The sequence below is a fragment of the Rhinatrema bivittatum genome, chromosome 5 (genome assembly GCF_901001135.1).
Source record: "Rhinatrema bivittatum chromosome 5, aRhiBiv1.1, whole genome shotgun sequence".
Classification (NCBI taxonomy): Eukaryota; Metazoa; Chordata; class Amphibia; order Gymnophiona; family Rhinatrematidae; genus Rhinatrema; species Rhinatrema bivittatum.
Window position 1 is genome coordinate 134,549,495 of NC_042619.1, and position 23,861 is coordinate 134,573,355.

A 23,861-nucleotide genomic window follows, 5' to 3' on the forward strand; every position below is an offset into this window, starting at 1 on the left:
CTCCACTGTTTACCCTTTTCCATTGACCATTTAATCCTACTCTTTTTCCTGTCTTTTAACCAGTTTGTAATCCACAAAAAGACATCGCCTCCTATCCCATGACTTTTCAGTTTTCTTAGAAGCCTCACATGAGGGACTTTGTCAAACGCCTTCTGAAAATCCAAATACACTAATCTACTGGTTCACCTTTATCCACGTTTATTAACCCCTTCAAAAACATGAAGCAACGGAAAGGCTATTCCTCCTCTAATTTCCACTTTGTTGAAAGCTCATTAAGAGATCTAATTCTTTGGCATACATCCAAGTCTGGCAGACTTTTGAGGCATTTTACAAGGAGTGTTTGATTTCTCTATGACAGGCTGGTGTTTCTGTCATTTTAGTCTTTCCCCAGCAGGGTCTGGATAAAGATTTGCCATTGAATTCACTGAAAGACCAGGTTGCAGCTATTTCCTATTATAGATGTAAGATGCAAGGTAAGTCTTGGTGGCTTCCTATTCCTGTTGTGTTTGCTTTCTTCAGGGGGTTAAGAGACTATGACCTCCTTTAAGACCTCCCTGAAGACTAGTGGTTCCTCAGTGGAACCTTTGATTATAGGGCCTTGTCTTCCACTACCTGAAGCAGGTGTCCATCAAAGATTTATCTTTAAAAATGGTGGTTTTGGTTGCGATCTGCTCAGCTCAGCATTATCTCTCAGCTGCAAGCCTTATCCTGTAAGGATCCTTTCCTGGTGTTTTCTAATTTAGTAACTATTTGGCCAGTGCCTACTTTCTTACCCAAGATGCTTTCAGTGTTTCATCTGAATCAGTCAATTTGCCTCTCGCCCTTTTTCACGGACAAGTATCAAGGTGCTAGCAGGGCTGTAGGAAGATCTGGTATAGATATTTTACATTTGATTATCAAAATGTAATCTGGTAACCTTATGATACAAATTCATTAGTTTTAGGGAGCAGATACAGACACTTTTGTGAGGTAGTCAATTAGAAGCATAGGTAAACAAGTGTAATATGGTACAATTATTTCTTTTCTTTCTTTGGTTTGGTATAGTTTTTGTTTTGCAGCACAGAACATACGCACTATCTAAATTCAACAGTGCACTTAAGAATTATGTAATTGCCACACTAAATTAGCCCAGCTGAAAGGTAATTAAACCAGTGTTCTCACCCTCCAAGGAACTGCACAAGTCCAGTGTCACTGTTACACAGGGTTATCCAGCTATGCCACCTTTTGGTGGATGACAGATAAAACCCCAAAAAATGGTAGAAAAAGGGTAACATTACTAGCTTGCCAAAGTCTTTCAAGAGGTGTTGGCAAGAACAGCTGCTTCTCAATTACGGAGCAGACTGTACTGAGTACCTGAAACTCAGTTTAGCTTTCAGGTTTACTGCAATAAGTTCTGTTAACAAAGCTCTCTTAGCAGAGCTTGGGGAAACTGTGGAAAAGCCACGGGGAAAAGCCCTTAGCAATGGCTCTTTCAGATAATGTCCGACATCCAAGTCAAAAGTCCATCTGGGTAACAGAGTTCCTTTTCTCAGAGTCCAAACTCATTGAATATTCAGTTCTATAATATTCCAACATTGATTAGGATTGGATATTGCCACCTCCTATAGACACAGGATTGGTGGAATGCAAAAGTTGTCGTCTGAGTCCCAACGCATAGGGATATTCTCAAACATTGTAAACCGTTGTGATAGCAAAAGCTAACGACGGTATATAAAACTCGATAAATAAAAAAAAATAAAAATAAAACACTCAGAATCCACCAGCAAAACAAATGTTAGAACAATATCCATTAGGCCTGCATGCATGGCAGTAGGTCTCAAGTTCATGATGCACAACCTCTTTAGGGTCAGTGGTGTTTACCCTACAGATTTTTGATATTTTTGGATGTCCATCAGTTTCTTCTAAGATATTTGGAAGTTACTAATTCCTTTCGGTGGTTGGATAGGTTATTTGTGTTTGGATTTCCTCGCAAGGATAAGGCTGCTTCCAAAGCTAACTTGGCCAGATGGATTAAAGATACCATCTTCTTAGTGAATGTACTCAAGAGTAATCAGGTTCTGTTTTTTTTCTAAGCTCATTCTACCAGGGCTCAATTCTCTTTCTGGGTTGAAGTTGTGGTTATTGTACCAGATGACATTTGTAATGTGGCTATTTGGTCCTCTTTGAACTCTTTTGTCAAGCACTACCATTTGGATATTCAGGCTATGGAGAACCACCAGTTTTTGAAACTGGTGTCATTAAGATGGCCCTTGATTCCTCCCTCTCAAATTAGTTGGGCTTTTCTCCCTCCTCCTCATTGTGCTACACAAATCCAGACAAGTGGGAAGACCTGATTTCTTACCTGTTAATTTCCTTACCTTTACTCCTGCTACATCAGTCCACCCAGGTAGTAGAGTCATGGTATGTTATAGGACATTCTTCTTCCTGATCATATGGATAAGAAGTGCCTATGCACAGGAATTTTACTAGGTATGGGTTAGTTTTATTTATATTTATCTCCTGTTATGCAGAGGTATTTATATAAGAGCATCTGATTCAGAAATTTGTACAAGTTTATTATCTATTAATGTTTGGGATGCATTTAATGCTTTTATTAGAATACTGAAGAATTTTCTGGACTGTACTACATGTTAGTAGCTGTGATGATGTGACAGAGAAAGCTATGCTCTCTACCTCTATCTGCAGGTAGGGAGGAACAACCCACTAGTCTGGACTAGTGCAGAAGGACTAAAGGAAGGAAATTAACAAGTAAGAAATTTCTTCTTAGAACCATACTGGAGAATAAGCAGCCAGATAAGTATGCAGAGAAAAATAGGATAATGCTGCTTTAAACATATCACATTGCATAAATAGAGCACTACAAACCTCTCCTAGTCAAAAGACACACTAGCATTAACAGAAAAATAAAAATTTATTACAATTCACAGCCAATTTATATTTATATGTAGAATACATTTTAACAGCATTAAAAAAGAAAAAAAAAAAGATAGACTTTGTTTAAAATTCTGTTTTTTGATTCACACAGTCCACACTGCAGGAGCACAGCATTCCCTCACTGATCACTTACTCGTTGCCTTAAGTTTCGACTTTTTCCATTTTCAATTTTCCTCTTTCTGAAAACAGGCTCTCCCACTATAGTGTCATCCCCCAGGGAAGTGATTGTCTTCTCTCTGAACTTCACTTTGGGCTCCTGTGCAACTTCAAGTGCTGGGCCAGCCAGAATGTCTTCCTCCGCACTGGGAAGCTGCAAATCTATACACTCACTGTGCAGGAGTAAGAAACAAGTGAAGAAGAATATTAACAAGTAGCGGCATTGTGCACACAAGTCCAAACTCAGCAACATGCTGTGGAGTGCAGATAACTATACATTCATTTCAGCCTATGGACATAAACTTTGGAAACTAAATTAATGGAATAACAAGAGTACATTTTCTGTCTTATAAATTCATGCATAAAATGATCATGTTATAAACAGACTTGTCTGTGCGTTTTATGTAGCGAATATTAAAGACTTGTGCACAAGACTTGTGCTCCTACCATGTGTCAGGGGCTGACCAATGGCACCGGTAGCCCCTGTGACTTAGTAAGGGCAAAGGCTATCTTCGCCATTTTAAATACTGGCAGCCGACGGCCCAAGTGCAGGAGATCGCTCCGGACCCCCGCTGGACCACCAGGGGCTTTTGGCAAATCTTGTGGGGGGAGGTCAGGAGAGGGGGTTGTAGTTAATTAAATTTAAGGGTTTGGGATGGGAAATGGGGACAAAAAACCCCCCAAACATTGGTTGGAGTTAGGTTTTTGTTTTTGTTTTTTTAATTCTTTATTTATAGTTTTCAACATTTACAAATTTGGAAATACTTACATTCAATCTTGAAATGAAAATATATTTCACTGGTTATCTAGATTATTCACTTGTTATTTGTAAACAAAATTTACGAATATTTATTCTTACCACAAATTATTTCAACACAAATGAATATTTAAGAATAACCTTCCAATTTTAACATTATATTCATTAGGAATCTATTTAGAAACCTGAGACTAAAGGAATGAAATATTAAAGGAGAAAATAAATAAAGAAAAAACCTTTTCTATAATCTAATAGCACAATCAGCTTTTTCCATTCCTAGTCCTGGATTTAGGTATCTACAGGGGAGGAGGTCGCAGGTTGCCGTGCTTCTAGAAATAAACGTAATTGTTCTACCTGTGTGAATACATAACAATCAGTTCCTCTCTTAATGTTACAACAGCATGGATATTTCAACACAAAAGAGTATCCTAAAGATATTACTCTGGATCTTAATTCTAAGAACTCACGCCTTCTATTGCGTGTAATCGGCGCTAGGTCCGGAAATATCTTAATAACCTGTCTGTAATATAACGTAGGAAACTTTTGAAAGTATTTTTTCATCAGTTTACTTATATCATACGTGGAAACAAAGGAAACAATTAAGGTTTCCCTTTCTAATATTTGTACTGAAGATTCCTCCAAAAAACTTGTCAAATTAGCTGGAATTATTGGGGTAGCTGTTGAGGTTCTTTTCTTAACAAAAAAACAGGAATTAAGTGATAACATATTATTTTCTTCTGTAAACCCCAGAACCTCAACTAAATACCTCTTAAAGGTTTGAAAAGGGATTTCACCCGCAATTTTAGGGAAATTCATAACTCGTACATTTAAATGATGAATGTTATTTTCTATGTATTCTAATCTTCTAGAACAGGTTAATTGATCCTTTATTAAACAATTACTCACACTTTGTAATGATTTCACATTTGTTTCTATTTGTTCTATTTTAGTAACAACTTCACTTGTCTGATTCTGTACACCTTGAAATTGTTGTTGTACATTTAGGGAAACTGTATCAATTTTCTTTTCTAGTCTATCTATAGTAGCACTTAAACCATTAACCAAGTCCCAGATAGCACCTAAAGTTACCGTCTCTGGCCTGCTGTACTCTGGCCTCGTAGCTTCTGGACCTTCAGAATTGAGGACTCCTTGATGTTGAACTGCTGCCACTCCAGCTTCTTCCTCATTTACTGATTCCAACGCTGAGCTGATTCCTTCAGGAGCCGGAGTTCGTTCCTCTCCTAAGGTAGATGTCTCAATCAGCTCTCCATCTGCGCCGCGTTGAGCGGGAGGCGGTCGTGCGTCCGGACTTAAAGAGGCCTCCTCCAAGGAAGCCCCTAGTTCTCCTTCTATAGGGCTTCCAACGGGTTCATTGGAACTCTCTATTTTCTCCAGCTGCGTCAGATATCGGTCAATTTCTAGTTGGAGAAGAGGAGGTAAGGGTTCTTGCGGGAAAACCCTTACTTTCCCCTTCCTCTTAGGTGGCATACTCACAACTAGACACCGGCACTGACTTGTGCAAACCTTTCCAATGTCTCAGGAAACGAAAACAGAGCTGCCCAACAATCCAGCAAATCCGGCCAAAGCCGGTCTAAGCCGTGCGCACCCCTTAGCGCGCACGGCTTGGCCGCGCGCTGGCGGCGCGCCGGAAACACGCTGCCTTTGAGGCGTGTTTCGGCTCCTCCCTCTGGCTTCCGGGCTCGGGGGGAGGTAGATGTCCCGGCCGAATGTGGAGCGCAGCAAACTGTTCTCCCGATGGTACTCACAGGCACGCCGCCTTTGAGGCGTGTTTTGGCTCCTCCCTCTGGCTTCCGGGCTCGGGGGGAGGTGGATGTCCCGGCCGAATGTGGAGCGCAGCAAACTGTTCTCCCGATGGTACTCACAGGCACGCTGCCTTTGAGGCGTGTTTCGGCTCCTCCCTCTGGCTTCCGGGCTCGGGGGGAGGTGGATGTCCCGGCCGAATGTGGAGCGCAGCAAACTGTTCTCCCCTTGTTTTTTTAATATTCGCTCCATAAGACGCACAGACATTTTCCCCCCACTTTTGGAGAAAAAAAAGTGCGTCTTATGGAGCGAAAAATATGGTAGTAAGTGAGACCCAAAATGAATCAAAAAATAGTACAAATCAAAGGGACAGATCAGAAGATGCCTGTGAATAATAAAAGGCTTAATTTCTTTTAGAATAGCTTTACAAGATGGACTGTACCTTAATGGATATGCCTAGTACGACGGTCAAGATCTAAGCGTCGTAAGGTTTGTTAATAAGGAAATCAGTTACCTTGACATAGTGTCTATATCTCCTCCCATATCCTGATTGTAAGGGTCTGTAACCTCGAGAATCACCGGATCTGGATCCACAGGAGGGCGAGGAAGGCGGGTTCCCGCCTTTCCCTGGTCTGGTGTCGGCTTAAAAAACTTAGGAGGGGGGAGGGGGGACTCCTGCCAGTCAGCCTCTGCCTCTAGGTAGGATTTGTGCATTAAAAGCACAAATCTGGATGAAAAGGGCTGCGGCCTCTTAAGAGTCACCCAAGGAATCGCTAAGGAATCTTGCTCACGCTGGCGCTGCAGGCTTAATGCAGGTGGAGAAGCCGGAGGGAAGTCTCCCTCCTCCGATGCTGTATCAGCGTCCATTCCCTGCGCGTTCGGCGCGTCCAAAATGGCCACCGAGTGGGGGCAGGGCAGGCCTCTGCCCCCTAATCGCCGAACTTCTTTGCGGCTCCCGCGGCCGCGAGAGAGGAAGAGTGTGGGCCGAGCCCGGCCGTCGGGAGGGTCCCTCGCCCCCGGGAATACACCGGGAGCAGAGACCCTCCCGAGAAAGCCGGGACCCCGAACCTCCACAGGCCAGACAGGCCAAGGCGCGCAAAAATAAACCCGATGCGCTGAGTGGAGAGTCCACCCCCTCCGGAGCCCCGGGGCTGAAGCGTGGCAGGCCTGGGCTGAGGGAACAGGAACCCAGCTCTAACCCAGCTTGTTTTTCCCTTCTTTTTGCTTTTGCCTTTTTTTTTTTTTTTTTTACAAGAAACCAGCCAGCTAAAATGTATAAATATAGCCTTAAGCGCAAGCCCCCTTCAGAGAAGTAAAATCTCTAGCATAAAACTTAGGAGGGGGGAGAGTGACAGGCCCACCGGTAATTTCTCCCCCCGGCCACTCAGGTATCTAAGCTCCGGGAACGAGTCTTCAGGGCACTGCCCTACCTGGCCTGCCACAACATATGCCTCAGCTTCGCCAGCGCCGTAAGAGAAATAAATTCAAAATATGCAATCTTTTTTTTTTTTTTTTTTTATAAACAGTTGTCTTCCCAAGGGATAACAATTGATCTAGTCAGAGGAGTTAGGAGCAAACCTGTGCACCAATTGACAATTTTGAGAAGGATCAGGTCTTCAGGGTATGCCTCTCTATCTGCTGGAGTCAGAGATATACTGAGGGATTGCAGGTGGCACACCACCTGCAATCCCTCAGTATATCTCTGACTCCATCTGCTGGAGAGGAGGCATAACCCAGCAGTCTGGACTGATTCTAGTACGTACAGGGAACATCTGTTTCTTATTATGAAACCTAGAGTTCTGCAGATTGGAAATTTCTTTAAATTTCTTTGTAAATATAATGTAAAATATATTTTCTTTGACTCAACTTAGATAATTTTTCTGAGCGATAAGGTTCTAGTTGCCTCTACTGTTATCACCTCCTATGATAGAACTATCAGATTCCAGAGTTGCCATTCTGACATTTGAGACTCCTTGGTTAGGTTGTGGTGCTTCGTTGTCAAGTCTTTGTTCCTTTTCTTGATATTTTTTCTCCAAGGTCTGCTATAAGATCTATGGGTAAGGGTATTTGCCTCAAACGTTTTGGACCTGATTGAATGGATGATATGCATGACTGTTGCAATTTTTTGTTTTTCTTTTTTTCCATTCCATCCTTCTTAACAAGTGTATTATTTTTTGTAAATATAAGGCTATATTTTTAAACCCTGATGCACGTAAAACCCCGGGGTTTACACGCATGGCTGGGCCTTACTCGTGACGGGCCAGTTTTCAAACAGGCCCGGCCACGTGCATAAACCCCGGTATGTGATTGAGTGCCGGGGCTGGAGGTGCCGATACAACGCAAGTTGCTTCTGCTCCGGAGAAGCAGCAAGTTAAAAAACAAAAAAAAAATAGGTAAGGCAGGTAGGTTTAAGAACATAAGAAATTGCCATGCTGGGTCAGACCAAGGGTCCATTAAGCCCAGCATCCTGTTTCTAACAGAGGCCAAACCAGGCCACAAGAACCCAAACACTAAGAAGATCCCATGCTACTGATGCAATTAATAGCAGTGGCTATTACCTAAGTAAACTTGATTAATGGCAGTTAACGGACTTCTCCAAGAACGTATCCAAACCTTTTTTGAACCAGCTACACTAACTGTACTAACCACATCCTCTGGCAAAACATTCCAGAGCTTAATTGTGCGTTGAATGAAAAAGAAATTCTCCGATTAGTCTTAAATGTGCCACTTGCTAACTTCACAGAATGGTCCTTCTATTATCCGAAAGTGTAAATAACCGATTCACATCTACTCATTAAAGACCTCTCATGATCTTAAAGACCTCTATCATATCCCCCCCCTCAGCCGTCTCTTCGCCAAGCTGAACAACCCTAACCTCTTCAGCCTTTCCTCATAGGGGAGCTGTTCCATTCCCTTTTATCATTTTGGTTGCCCTTCTCTGGACTTTCTCCATCGCAACTATATCTTAAAATTTTGAGATGCGGCGACCAGAATCGTACACAGTATTCAAGGTGTGGTCTCACCATGGAGCGATATAGAGGCATTATGACATTTTCCGTTTTATTAACCTTTCCCTTCCTAATAATTCCTAACATTGTTTGCTTTTTTGACTGCTGTAGCACACTGAGCTGACTATTTAAATGTATTATCCACTATGATGCGTAGATCTTTTTCCTGGGTGGTAGCTCCTAATAGGGAATCTAACCATGTAACTACAGCAAGGGTTATGTTTCCCTATATGGAACACCTTGCACTTGTCCACATTAAATTTAGAGGGTGGTAAGGAGAGGGGAAGGGAGGCTAGGGTAGGGGGTAGGGAACTGGGGAAAGCTGTGATGCGTCACCGTACGAAACTAGCTAAAATCTGTCCCCCCCCCCTGTGCATGGACCGCAGATTTTATAATGTGTGCGCCAGTGCGCACATTTTATAAAATTGCGCATCCATAAAAAAAAAAATCTACCCTATAAACAGTAAAAAAAAAATAAAAATTATATATATATATATATATATACACACACATATATATATATATATATATATATATACATATATATATATGTACACACACACACACACTTTTTATATTTTCCAGGATTAGTAATTTAGTTTCCAATAACTGTATTTTTGAACTCATTTTCCGATATTTTGTCTAAAAATGACTGTACATATATACATAACCCAGTATAATGCTGAATGGAGAAATCAGTAACAAACATATAGTGCTGCCTTAAGTGTGAAATGGGCATTTTGAGGAACCAGAATTAGGGAAGAGGACAAAATATGGCTTGTTTATGAAGCTAAAAGGACCAAACTATAGAGACTATGGAGCAATACTTACTAGGGGTCCTCCTCTTCCCGAATTTCCTCCCATTCTCCATAAGGGGTTGATTTTTTAGGTGCTTTTGGTTGTTTTTCCTCTGGGATAGCCCTGGACTCCTGGTCACCTGTTGCATTGGTATCATCTTCCTTGGATTCAGGCTTGATTTCTTCAGCAATGTTTATTTGCTCTGTTTTGTTCTTCTTCAATAAAGTGGAGACAAAAGAAAATAAAAAAAAAATAAAAAATGATGCAGCGCATTCTCTGATGTAAAAACAACTTCAAAACGTGTCACAATGCTGTCAGAACACTGCTTCTGCCAAAATTGCCTTTTGCATTAGCATGGAAAACTAAGTTTAAACAAACATGAAAAGCTTCAACGTATTCATCTCTGTGCTCTGTGTTCCTGCATATGTCATGAGGCGCAGGTCACTGGACATCCCTTTTTTCCTTGGAATCTTTTTTTTTCAATTCAGAGTTTTATTAAACCAAACAAAATGATGACAATACACATTGTAGAACAATGACTATCCAGAACACATATTGAGTATACAATCACAATATAAGATTTTATGTCTCTCCCAAGTCCTCTTCCATCCCACCCCCCCTCACCTTATCCTTTTGTCCTCCCTCCCTTCAACAACTATATCTATTTGTTTGCCGCAAGGGCCAGTATTCATGAGGAATTTTAACTCCAGTACCTAAATATTTGATCAAAGTTGAAATGGTTTCCAGATATGTTTAAAATGAACAGGCATCTTATTTTTAATGGCTGTCAACTTCCCCAGACCATAAACACCCTGTAACCGTTGACATTCTGAGGTAAACATTGGAACATTGGTGTAACTGGCTTCTTCCACCAAGCTGCCAATTCACAACAAGTTGCTATAACAACTTTTTCCTTGAATCTTCTGTCGTTGACATTTCCCTATACACATCTTTCTCTCCTTTTATGATTCCCCTCTTCCAATTTTGTTTTAAAACAGCATTTTTAGTTCTCATGTTTGCTCAAAGCCGATGACTCACAGCCCAGAAGATAACTATACAAGATCTCCCCAATGTGGGACATAATTATTTTTGAAGAGAAGTAGCTGGGACAATTAAGAGAAGGAAGAATTCAGTCAATGCAAATAATGTATTGTAGTCATTGGGTTCTGGGACATTCCATGACCAAGAACAAGGAACGATGAATCCCTTAGAAAAAGGAAAATTAGTTTCTTACTTGATAATTTTCCTTCCTGTAGTACAAGGATCAGTCCAGACTGCTGGGTTATGCCTCCCCTCCAGCAGATGGAGTCAGAGAAAAGCTGAAAAGCACCCCCTAGATATACTGGTGTGCCACCTGCGATCCCTCAGTATACTCAATATTAAAAGCAGAATGAAACATATATCCCATCCTGAGGTTTTTTTTTTTTGTTTGTTTTTTTAACAAGAACCAATGACTAGAGCAAAAGTATACTCTAAAAATACCAGAAAACCTTTTTAAAACCAATAACATGTTGAACCCAGCTGTGAAGAGAAGACAACAGAAATATGACATGAAGACGAGTGGACTCTCCTGTAATATACAATCTTGGGCGGGCGTCTGGACTGATCCTTGGTACTACAGGAACGAAAATTATCAGGTAAGAAACTAATTTTCCTTTCCCTGTACGTACCAGGATCAGTCCAGACTGCTGGAATGTACCCGAGCCGCCTTAAATGGGGTGGGACCCAGAGAGTCCCGCTCGAAGCACATTGCTGCCAAAGGAATCTGCAGCTGGATCCCGGATATCCAACCGATAATGTCTAGCAAACGTGTGCAAGGACTTCCAAGTAGCCGCTCTACAAATTTCCTGGGGTGAAACATATTGGCTTTCCGCCCATGATGCCGCCTGAGAGCGGAGAGAGTGAGCCTTGAGACCATCAAGAACATGACGCCCATGACATATATACGTGGAAGCAATAGCATCCTTCAACCAGTGAGCGATGGTAGCTTTAGACGCCATATGTCCCTTCTTTGGATAATTCCGCAAGACAAAAAGGTGATCCTACCGCTGGAACTCATTAGTGACTTCCAAATACCGCAAAAGGGTCCGCCGGACATCCAACTGCCGCAAGTCTCGACCGTGAACAGAATGGGTATCCTCCGACGAAAAAGATGGAAGGTCTATCGACTGATTGACGTGGAAAGCCGAGACCACCTTAGGTAAGAAGGAGGGTACCGTCCTCAGGAACATTCCCGAGTCTGTAATACGCAAAAATGGTTCCCGGCACGATAACGCCTGTACTTCGGAGACCCGACGTGCCGAAAAAATAGCCACGAGAAAAACTGTTTTGAGAGTTAAATCCTTCAAGGTGGCACGCTTGATGGGCTCAAACGGCGAGGCGCAGAGACCACGAAGAACCAAATTTAAGCTCCAGGACGGAAAACGAGCTCGCACCGGGGGACGTAAATGCTTGACACCACGTGGAAAACGAACCACATCCGGGTAACCAGCAACAGAAGAACCTTCAATCTTACCACGCAGACAGCCCAAGGCCTCCACCTGTACTCGAAGAGAATTGCCAGGCCCTTTCTCAAGCCCTCTTGTAAAAAGGCTAGAATATGCACTATAGATGCCCGCCATGGGGTCACATTCAACCCACTACACCATGAATCAAAAACCTTCCAGACCCTAACATAGGCAAGGGAAGTGGAGGTCTTGCAGGCCTTAAGAAGTGTGGAAATTACGGCTTCCGGATAATCCTTCTTTCTCAGTTGCTTCCTTTCATAAGCCAAGTCGCTAGACAAAAGCGATCCCCTTGATCGAAAAATACGGGACCCTGCCGCAGAAGATTCGAGATGTGCCCCAGATGCAAGGGACCTTCTACTGCCAGGTTGAAGAGATCTGCAAACCATGGTCTCCTCAGCCACTCCGGAGCCACTAGAATAACCAGCCCCCAGTGGGATTCTATGTGCCGTAGAACTTTCCCCACCAGTGGCCAAGGGGGAAACGCATAAAGGAGAATGTCTGGAGGCCACGAAAGCACCAGAGCATCTACCCCTTCCGAGCCATGCTCTCTTCTGAAACCGAAGAAGCGAGCCGCCTTGGCTTTGATCCGAGTCGCCATCAAATGCAAGCGTGGGGGTCCCCCAGCAGCAAGTTATGAGCCGCATCACCTCGGTCGACAGTTCCCACTCTCCTGGGTCCAGTCGCTGCTGACTGAGAAAATCCGCCTGGACATTGTCCACTCCTGCGATGTGGGAAGCTGCGAGACAGCTTAGATGATGCTCTGCCCAGGCCATCAACAAGTCCACCTCGGAAGCCACTGGGCGACTTTTTGTACTTCCTTGCCGATTGATGTACGCCACCGTTGTTGCATTGTCGGACAAAAGCCGTACTGCTCGGCGATGAATCAAGGGAAGAAAGTGATGGAAGGCCATGCGGACCACTCTGGTTTCCAGCTGATTGATCGACCATTTGGCTTGACGAGGTGACCATCGCCCCTGTGACGCCCTGGACTGACAGACTGCTCCCCAACCTGTCAGACTGGCATCCGTTGTAAAGATAAACTCGGCGCGGCCAAAATGGCCACCGCTCCCTCGTCCCATGGGGGCGGGGCAGACTTCTGCCCCCGAGCCGACAGACTTCTTCGCGGCTCACGCGGCCATGATAGAGGGGAGCCGTAGGTACCCATCGGCCATCGAGAGGGTTTCTCGCCCCGGGGATACACCGGGAGCAAAGACCCTCCTGAGAGAGCCGAGCCCCCGACTCCCCGCAGGCCGTGCAGGCAGAAGCCCGCGGCATATCAAAGGCGGGCCTGACCACAAAAGCACGCAAAAAACAGCAAAATGCAGTCCCTGTGCCGGACCGGGTGATAAATTCCACCCCTTCCGGAGCCCCAGGGCCAATTCGGGCAGGCTGGGGCTGAACAAGGGCTGTGCTTTATATTATAAAATGTCTTTTTTTTTTTCCAAATTCAACTAAAAAAAACCTGCACAAGCCCTGTTAGACATAATATGGCTGACTGATCAAATCACGCGGAAAAGTACATTACAAGCCCCCTTCAGGGGAAAAGACATCCCTGGAATAGATTGGGGAGAGGGACCGGCCCACCGGTAAATACTCCCCAGGCCACCGAGGATATGGACACTCCGGGTACCTGGCGTTAGGGCATTGCCCTACCAAGCCTGCCCTAAGGAAAACCCCCACAAGCAAAACTGCACAAAATTAATAAGAGCCAAAAGTTCCTCTTTTTTTTTTTTTAAAAGTAAACAAAGGAAGAAATTTGGTCTAGTCAAAAGTCCTACAAGACAGTCAAACCTGTACAAACAATGGATAATCAGAATAGGATCAGGACCGCAGGTTATGCCTCTCAATCTGCTGGAGTCAGAGAAATACTGAGAAATTGCAGGTGGCACACCGGTATATCTAGGGGGTGCTTTTCAGCTTTTCTCTGACTCCATCTGCTGGAGGGGAGGCATAACCCAGCAGTCTGGACTGATCCTGGTACGTACAGAGAAAGGGACATTAAAGCGCGGGAAAGGACAAAAGCTTGTTAGCAATTGCTTTTTTTCTGTCCTAAAATGACAAGAGAAATATAGGAACTCTGCATATTCCCTCAACTGCCTGACCAGATTCTTCCTCTTCTATCTTTAAAAAATTACTCAAATTACATAAATATTGCCAGACTGGATCAGACCAAAGTCATCAAGACCAGCATCTTGTTTCCAGCAGTGAGCAATCTAGGTTATACGTACCTGGCAGGATCCCAAACAGTAAACAGATCCCATGCTGCTTACACACCCAAAGAAAAGAGGTGCCTTTCCCCAAGTTTACCTGGTTAATAATGGTTTATGGAATTTTCCTCCAGGCATTTACTACATCCTCTGGCAATGAATTCCAAAGCTTAATTTTGTGTTGAGTGAAAAAATATTTTCTCCAATTTGTTTTAAATGTGATGCTTAGTAACTTTATGAAGTGTTCCTAACTTTTTTATTTTTATTTTTTTTTTAAGGAGTATAACAACTGATTCGTATTTACTATTCTATTCCACTCATGATTTTATAGATCTCTACTGTATCTCCCCTCAGCCATCTCTTCGTTCCTCAGGCTGAAAAGCCCTGCTCTCTTTATGCTTTCCCCCATAGGGGAGCTGTTCCATTCATTTGGGTCATCCTTCTCTGTTCCTTTTTATTTTTTTTTGGAGAAGCAATGACTAAAATTGCACACAGTACTCTAGGTGTGGTCGCACCATGGAACGAAACAAAGGTATAACTTTCTCAGTTTTATTCTCCATTCCTTTCCTAATAATTCTTAATATTGTTTGCTTTTTTGACCGACACCACACACTGAGTCGAGGATTTCAACATATTGTCTACAATGACTCCTAGATCCTTTTCATAGGTGGTAACTCCTAATATGGAACCTAACTCCCCTCTCCCTGTTCAATGTAATTTTCCTTCTTTTGTTCATTGTAAACCGGTGTGATGTGTTCTACGAATGTCGGTATATTAAAAGTTCATAAATAAACAAACAACATTGTGTAACTAAAGTTTGGATTAATTTTCCTATATGCATCACTTTGCACTTGTCCACTTTAAATTTTATATACCATTTGGATGCCCAGTTTCACAAGATCCTGCAATGTCTTACAATCTGCTTCAGATATTTTTGTTTCATCTACAAATTTGATCATCTCATGCATTGTTCCCTTTTCCAGATTATTTATAAATATATTAAAATTCATCTTCTCTCATGTGCTAAGAATTTTTGGCATTCATTTTTGGCAGAGAAGAGGCTGGAAACTACAAGCTGGTTAGCATCACCTCAGTGGTGGGAAAATCAATGGAGACTCTGCTGAAGGAAAGGATAGTGAACTATCTACAATACAGTGGGTTGCTCGATCACAGCATGGATTCACCAGGGAAAGGTCCTGTCAGATGAATCTAATTGATTTCTTTGATTGGGTGACTAGAGAACTGGATCAGGGAAGAGCACTCAATGTAATGTACTTGGATTTTAGTAAAGCTTTTGATATGGTCCCACATAGAAGACTCATCAACAAAATGAGAAGCTTGGGAGCCAGCTCCAAGGTGTTGGCGTGGATTACAAACTGGTTGACAGATAGAAGACAACGTGTGATGGTAAATAGAACCTATTTTGAAGAGAGAATGGTGTTAAATGGAGTGCCACAGGGATCGGTGTTGGGACCAGTTCTGTTCAACATCTTTGTGAGCGACATTGCGGAAGAGATAGAAGGTAAAGTTTGTCTATTTGTGGATGATACTAAGATCTGCAACAGAGTGGATACGCTGCAAGGAGTACAGAGAATGAGATGGGATTTAAGGAAGCTGGAAGAGTGGTCAAATATATGGCAGCTTGCATTCAATGCCAAGAAGTGCAGAGTAATGGATCTGGGGTGTGGTAATCTGAAAGAACTGTATGTGTTGGGGGGTAAAGGGCTGATATGCACAGAGCAGGAGAGAGACCTTGGGGTGATCGTCTCTAACGACATGAAGTCGACGAAGCAATGTGACACGGCGATAGCTAAAGCCAGAAGAATGCTAGACTGCATAGAGAGAGGAATATCTAGTAGGAAAAGGGAAGTGATAATCCTCTTGTACAGGTCCTTGGTAAAGTCTCAACTAGAGTACTGCACTCAGTTCTGGAGATCATATCTCAAAAGGTACAGAGACAGGATGGAGGCGGCCAGAGAAGGGCAAACAAAATGGTGGGTGATCTCCATCAAATGTATTTTGAGGAGAGGTTGAAGAACCTGAATATGTATACCCTTGAGGAGAAGAGGAGCAGGGGTGATATAATACAGGTCTTCATATACTTGAAAGATTTAAATGATCCATGGTCAACCACAAAACCTTTCCACTGGAAACAATCAGTAGAACTAGGGGGTCACAATTTGAAACTCCAGGGAGGAAGAATTAGAACAAATGTCAAGAAATATTTCTTCACGGAGAGGGTGGTGGATGACTGGAATGCCCTTCTGGAGGAAGTGATGAAGGACAAACTGTGAAGGATTTTAAAGGAGCATGGGATAAACACTGTGGATTCCTAAAGGCTAGAGGATGGGAATGAATGAAAAGGCTGGGGGGTAACCTGCATGGAGTGGCAGTTACTACCCTTAACAGAATCATGGGAGTAACCTGCACAGAGCGGCAGTTACTACCCTTAACAGAAACACGAAGCAACCTGCACAGAGCAGAATTTATTACCATGGGGAGTTTGCTGGGCAGACTGGATGGACCATTTGGTCTTTTTCTGCTGTCATTATTATATATATTTTTTCTAGTTTTTTTTTTTACTTTGGGGTGATAAATCCAAGGGAGCAACATACACGATCTCAAGGTACAAAACAGCAAGAGGCACAAGAAGAAAAACAGTTGGTGATAATTCCTGGTGAGACCTCACCAGTTCTGCAGATTGCACTTCCAAAAGCAGAGAGGCTGGAGGCAATTCATCAAAAGGCTATGAAAATGGTTCAGGGTCTACACCAAAAGTCATATGAAATGAGAATGAAGGACCTAATATGTACAGTTGATGCAAAAGTTTAGGCACTCTGGCCACACTGTGTGTTTCAATGAATCTCTAAGTAAACAAAAGCCGACATAACCACTACATGGTACAAAGTTTTACATCTCTGAAAAATAAATACACCCTCCTTCTGTCTCTGCAAACAGAAAGTAATGGGCTGGACGTTTCTTGGAGGATTTAAAGTAGTATCCCCTTTGATTGGTGGAAAGAAATTGTGAAATTCCCTGATTGGCTGAAAATTTTGTCTTGCAAGTTGTTAAAATGTAGCTTGTTTCAAACTTGTTTTAGTGGCTGGAAATGGAGTAAAGAATTGGAACGCCCTGAAGCAGCAGCTCAAGCTGCAAAACATGGTCATGTCAGCATTTTTGGTCTGACTCCAGAAGTTGATTCTGACTTTTTTTTTTAGATAAGTACTGCTTTTACCAGACTTTTTTTTGAAAAATTTATTATAAACAACATATATTGAGCTTTATAAAAGATTTAGTGACTATAGTATTTCTAAAAAAAAAAAAGTTTTTTTTCCAATGATGGCAGCCCAGTGGCTTTAAGCACCGTTAAAAGTTGTCGATTTGTGACATTTAATAATGTGTGCTTCCTGAGGTATTTTTCCCCTTATTCTAATAGATATATTTTAAACCACAAAATAGCTATAGTGGGTTGGACATCAAACTTCTGGTTGTGGGTATTAAAATAAGTCTAGAGAAGTAAATTAGATTGTTCAGCCTATAAGTAATATGAAAATAGTATTGATAAATACAAATACAAATTGTTTGCAGAGACAGGAGGAGGTGTGATATATATATTATATATATATATTTTCTTTTTTTAAGAGATATTGGTTGGATACACCTAAGAGCCTTTTTACATTAGGATATTTACAAAGTTTTACATGACATCTTTCTTTATTTTGTTAATGCAAAACTACTATTTGCTGATTTTAGCAGATTGAAAATAAAGTGCATAGGAAAATTGGATGTTACCTGCTAATTTTTGTTCCTGTAGTACTACAGATCAGTCCAGACTCCTGGGTTTTGCCTCCCTTCCAGCAGATGGAGACAGAGAAAATTTTACAGACACCGCCTCTTAACCCGGTGTGCCACCTGCAGCTCCTCAGTATTACCAAGTACCCAAGCATAAAATGTCAAAAAGGCTTCTAATACTCAAATTCCCTGGAACGAGCAGAGGAAAGAGTAAAATTTATAATGCAATACAAAAATTCTATTGAAAGAATTAACGAAAAACCTGTGCCATTCTTCAGAGTTATTCAAGAACAGAAAACAGATTGAGCGGACTCTCTAAAACTTCTCTCCACCACTGGGCAGGATTCTGGCTTGATCTATAGTACTACAGGAACGAAAATTAGCAGGTAAGAACCAATTTTCCTTTCTTTGTACATACCCAGATCAATCCAGACTCCTGGTATGTACCAAAGCTTCCCTAACTGGGGTGGGACTGCAAGAGTCCCACTCGAAGAGCACTTTCACCAAAGCTGTCAATGTCTGGAGTCCAGATGTCCAATTGGTAGGTGCCTGGCAAAAGTATGTAAAAACTTTCAAGTAACCACCCTGCAAATCTCTTCCGGCGACACCAGTTGGCATTCTGCCCAGGAGGCTGCCTGGGAACGGGCAGAATGAGCCCTTAATCCCTCAAGGATAGGACAAATGACAGATATATTTGGACCCAATCGCCTTCTTCAACCTCCGTACATTAGTGTTCTTCAACACTTTATGATCCTTTTTCGCACCACTCCATAGCACAAAAGGTGATCTGACAATCTAAAACTGTTAATGACCTCCAGATACCGCAACAAGGCCCTTATGACATCCGTCTTAACTCTTTTGCATGAGGCACAACAACCTCCAAATTTGTAAAGGCCGGAAGCTTCACTGACTAACTTAAGTGGAACGCTGAAACTACTTTCAGCAGAAAAGACAGAACTGTCCTCAGAGAGACCCCAGAATTTGAAAACTGCAAAAAGGGTTCTCTACATGATAGGACTTGAAGCTCAGACACCCTTCTGGCTGAACAAATCACCACCAAAAAAAAACCCACCTTCAAAGTCAGGACTTTTATTGGTGGCCCTCTTTAGAGGCTCAAATGACACCTCACACATGCCCTTGAGGACCAAATTAAGGCTCCAAGAGGGGCACATCTGATGAACATGGGGGCGCAGATGCTGTGCCCCTTGGAGGAAATGTACCACATCCAGAAATGTAGCCACGGCTGTTCCATGAACCTTGCCTCACAAGCAGCCCAGGGCCGATACCTGCACTCTCAGGGAATTAGAAGACAAACCTTTCGACAGACCTCTCTGCAAAAAGGCCAGAATTTGCACCCCTGAAGCTTGCAGAGGATCAACCTCCTGCTCCGTACACCAAGCCCCAAAAACTCTCCAAACCCTGATATACCAAGGAAGTAGAAGTCTTACGAACAAGCATCTGAATAGAAATAACATCCTCAGGATATCCTTTCCTTCTTAATTGCTTCCTTTCAAAAGCCAAGCCTCTAGACAAAAGTGATCCTGATCTGAAAATATAGTGCCCTGTCGTACAAGCTTTGGCAGATGGCCCAGTCTTAAGGGGCCATCCACTGCTATGTTGACCAAATCTGCAAACCAAGGCCTTTGTAGCCACTCTGGAGCCATGAGAATCACCTTTCCTGGATGGACCTCTATTCTCCTCACCACCTTGCCTACCAGGGGCCATGGTGGAAACACATAGATCAAAATGTCGTGTAGCCAAGAAGAACAAGGGCATCGACCCCTTCCACTCTGTGCTCTCTTCTCCGGCTGAAGAAGCATGGCGCCATGGCATTCCTCTGAGCTGTCATAAGATCCATATGAGTAATGCCCATCTGTGATAAATTAAGGTTATTGCCTCCTCTGAGAGCTCCCATTCTCCTGGGTCCAAACGTTGCCGGCTGAGAAAATCCACTTGCACACTGTCGCATCCCGCTATGGGTGAGGCTACTATTGAGGCCAAATGTTGCTCTGCCCAGGACATCAGCATCTTCGCTTCCAGAGCAACCTCCCTGGCAGTTGATGTAGCCCACAGTCGTTGCATTGTTGGACAGGACTGACTGCACAGTTGGGCAAAAGAGGAAGAAACTCCTGCAAGGCCAACCATACCTCTCTTACCTCTAGGCGATTGATGGACCAAGCCGCTTCCTCTGCCAACGACTGGTCTTGCATTAACTGGGACTGACACACAGCTCCCCCACTGGAGAGACTGGCATCGGTAGTCACCACCATCCACTGTGGCACCTTAAGGTCCACCCCTCGGCACAAATGATTCCAGCCAAGCCACCACGAAAGACTAGATCTGGCAGACTTGTAAGCAGTAGTCGAAGATGAAACTGCTATGAAATCGGATCCCACTGGGATAGCAACACTTTCTGTAAAGGCCTCTATTTATTTTTTATTTTTATTTACCGACATTCTTGTATAATATACAAATCATACCGGTTTACATTAAAACAGGAGATGCAGGAAAAAAGTTACCTTTGTCAAATACATTTAACATTAATAACAATGAAAATTGTTAACAAGGAATGATAACTATGAAAAAAAGAGAAAGGTAAACAAAAGTGGAAGAAACATAGAAGTTAAAAAGAAAAAACAAACAAACGAAAAAAGGTTGCACCAAGGGTTGCATGAAGGGGTACACAAAGGGGAGTGCCCCTTTGTTGCGCCCCTTCGGCGTGCGACACCAGGTGGAATGGCACCGTTTACCGGATCGACGCTGGGCTGGATGACATCACAAAGGGGCGGGTCTCATGTTCACTGTTTTTCTTCATAGTGATCTTCATTCACATTTTAAAGCTGATTTTTTTCATTCTTTTGAGCTTTTCTCTTCAGTGAAGCATCTCAAAAGTACCCGGTGCTGGTGGGCAGCCCCCTCCGCCTTGGTGCCAGGTGGAATGGTGCAGTTTACCGGCTCGACGCTTGGCTGGATGACATCACAAAGGGGCGGGTCTCATGCTCACTGTTTTTCTTCATAGCGATCTCCACATTTTAAAGCTGATTTTTTTCATTTTTTGAGCTTTTCTCTTTAGTGAAGCATCTCAAAAGTGCCCAGTGCTGGTGGGCAGCCCCCTCCACCTCATATGAGCAAACACCCTTGGGACCATCTCCAAGGTCAAGGCCATGGAACAGAATACCTGCAAGTAATCCCAGATCTGTAACAGGTTCCGAACTTGCGTCCGCAGCTTGACAATCCGCTCCTCCATGAGATAAACCTTCCCCACTCGGGTACCGAAGCGTGTGCCCAAAATCTCCAGAACCTGTGAAAGAGAAAGGTGACTCTTGGACAGATTCACTATCCATCCCAACGAACTAAGGCATTGCACCACCATGTCCACCGCTCGTCTACAAATGTCTTCCGACATCACCCGGATGAGCCAATCGTCCAGCTATGGATGGACCAGCACACGCCTTCCTTTTTGAGGGCTGCTGCCACCACCACCACCACCTTGGCGAAATTCCTTGGGGCTGTCGCTAGGCTGAATGGAAGAGCGCAAAATTGAAAATGCCTCCCTAGGATTATAAATCTGAGGTATTTCTGATGGTCTGGGTGAATCCCTATGTGCAGATACGCCTCCGTTTGATCCAAGGAAGCCAAGAATTCCCCGATTCTCACCACTGCTATGACGGACCTCAGAATCTACATCCGGAAATGGGAAACTTTGAGAGCTACATTTATCTTCTTTAATTCCAGTATGGGACGAAAAGGTTCCTTCCTTTTTTGGCACCACAAAATAAATGGAATAACGCCCCGTCCCCTGCTCATCCTGATGGATGGTATTAATGGCCCCCAGCATTTGCAGCCATTGTATGGTCTGCTGAATGATCAACTTCTTCTCTGCCAACGCACAGGGAGACACCATAAACAGGTCTCGGAGTGGCCGAGCAAATTCTAAAGCATAGCCTTGTCCTATTCACATTTAGAACCCACTGGTCCAACTTGGTCCTAACCCACTCCTCGTAAAAATGAGTCAGACAACCCCCGATGACTGGAACAGAGGAGTGGGTCAGCCTCGCCTCATTGTGCTGGCTTGGCTCTGCCACTACCCTGACTGGAGGTGTCTCAATCTGCTCTGCGTCCCCAAAATGACTGGCTCCAGGACTGCGACCTCCCCAAGGGTCTTCCTTTGGCAAGCAGCCAGAGCTCTGTTCTGATGGAAATGCCTTTGCCCCCAAAACTGAGAGCATTCTGGGAGAAATCCTTTGGACCCTTTTGGCTTGTCCACCAGTAGCTTGTGCACTTTGTTATCTCCCAGATGTTTGATCAGCTGCTCCAAGTCTTCCCCAAACAGAAGTTTTCCTTTAAAAGGCAACACTCCCAGCTGAGCCTTTGACAAAATGTCCGCTGACCAGTTTCTTAACCAAAGAAGCCTCCTAGCGGAAACCATGTACATCATGATCCTGGAAGAAGTGCGAATGAGGTCATAAAAAGCATCCACACCATAAGCCATCACAACCTCCAATCGCACAGCTTGTTTGTACTCCTGGGGTAACATATCTCTGGCACTCTGCAACTGCTGTACCCATCTCAAACTAGCCCAGACCATGAAGCTGCTACACACAGCTGCATGGATGCCCAGAGCAGATACCTCAAAGATCTTCTTGAGCTGTATTTCAAGCTTCCTGTCCTGCAAATTCTTAATAGCTGCTGTGCCAGCTACTGGAATGGTGGTCTTTTTTTTTTTTTTTTTTTTTTTAACACAGTAGAGACCGAAGCATCCACCTTCGGCACCCTCAAGAGCTCCAAAGTGTCTTCGGGCAAAGGATAAAGCTTATCCATAGACCTAACTTTAAGGCCAGTCTCTGGAGTACCCCACTCCCTGACTACCAACTCTTTGACTTGTGAAAAGGAAAAGTTTTGGCTGGACCCCTCAAGCCGGTCATGACCAGATACTTCCTCCAGGTCAGCCTGGTCCTGCAGAAAGAGGCGAATCATCTTGGGATTGTCGCCTTCCATCGTCAGAACTGTCGAGAAGGATCAGCATCGGGAGAACCATCCCCAGATGGCAATCCCTGATCAGAGTCCTCCAAAGAACCCTCTCCTCGGTGGCCCCTGAACCAGAAGGACCTTCCAAATCCTAGTGGCCCCCAAAAATCTGGACTTCTTCCTGTGGTGAGGTTCTGCTATCCTCTGCTTAGGAAAGGGCAACTCTGCGGGCTAAAAATGCCTTGTGCATCAACAGGACAAACAGGTGAAAAAGGAGATGCACCATTAGAATCCTCCAACTGCCCTCCATGGGCCCCCGGGCCTGAACTTGGCTGGAAAAAGCTGGGGCAGAAGATCACTTCCCCTCGCTGCAGTCTTCCTCTAAGCGCCAAGCGTATTTAAGATGGCTGCCATTCCCACGCTTGCATTGCAGCCTTTGGCTCACCAGAATCATGCTACTTCTGAGCTGCCACTGCAGTCCCTCCCGATATGCCCTCTCCACCAGAGAGGCAACGGAAACAGCAGCTGGAATGAGAAAGGTGCATGGAGCTGTCATCATATGTGGTGTATCGGCACTCCTTTGGCATGATCAGGCCTGGCTGCGACCGCGTGGCAGACGCCTGAGGGAGGAAAGGCAGCGGGAGAGCCTAAAACAAAATATGCACTGCTGAAGCTGTCGCCCTCTACCACCGGCAATAGGAGATTAAAACAAAGTAAAGTAAACGTATCTGCTTCCCTTGATTTCCTCATTACCGTTTTTATTTATTTGTTTTAAACTTTATAAAAGACAAAAAAGGAATAATCTTATCTGAAGTGTGGCAGAGGCTTCTCCCAATCCTCCCGGAAGTGAGGGAACTGGACCACCAGCTTTCACCTCAGGTGAAATCCAGTGAGCAATCTAGGGTCCCCAAAGCTTGCTTGACCGCCGCTGCAACCAGGAGGGATGGTCCCATCAGGACCTGCCAACCTCCTG

The 23,861-nt window shown here is 43.7% G+C and overlaps 1 protein-coding gene across 1 annotated transcript in view; it reads right to left on the minus strand.

Annotated features, from left to right (window-relative positions):
- Positions 1-2,892: 2,892 nt before the first annotated feature.
- WBP4 (WW domain binding protein 4) overlaps positions 2,893-23,861 on the minus strand; it is an 80,459-nt gene continuing 59,490 nt past the window's right edge. The window contains exons 9-10 of the mRNA XM_029603179.1: positions 9,448-9,629; positions 2,893-3,263 (exon numbers count right to left, since the gene is read on the minus strand). Coding sequence (XP_029459039.1) covers positions 3,053-3,263; positions 9,448-9,629 — 393 coding nt within the window. The 3' untranslated portion in view covers positions 2,893-3,052. The remainder of the gene's footprint in view (positions 3,264-9,447; positions 9,630-23,861) is intronic.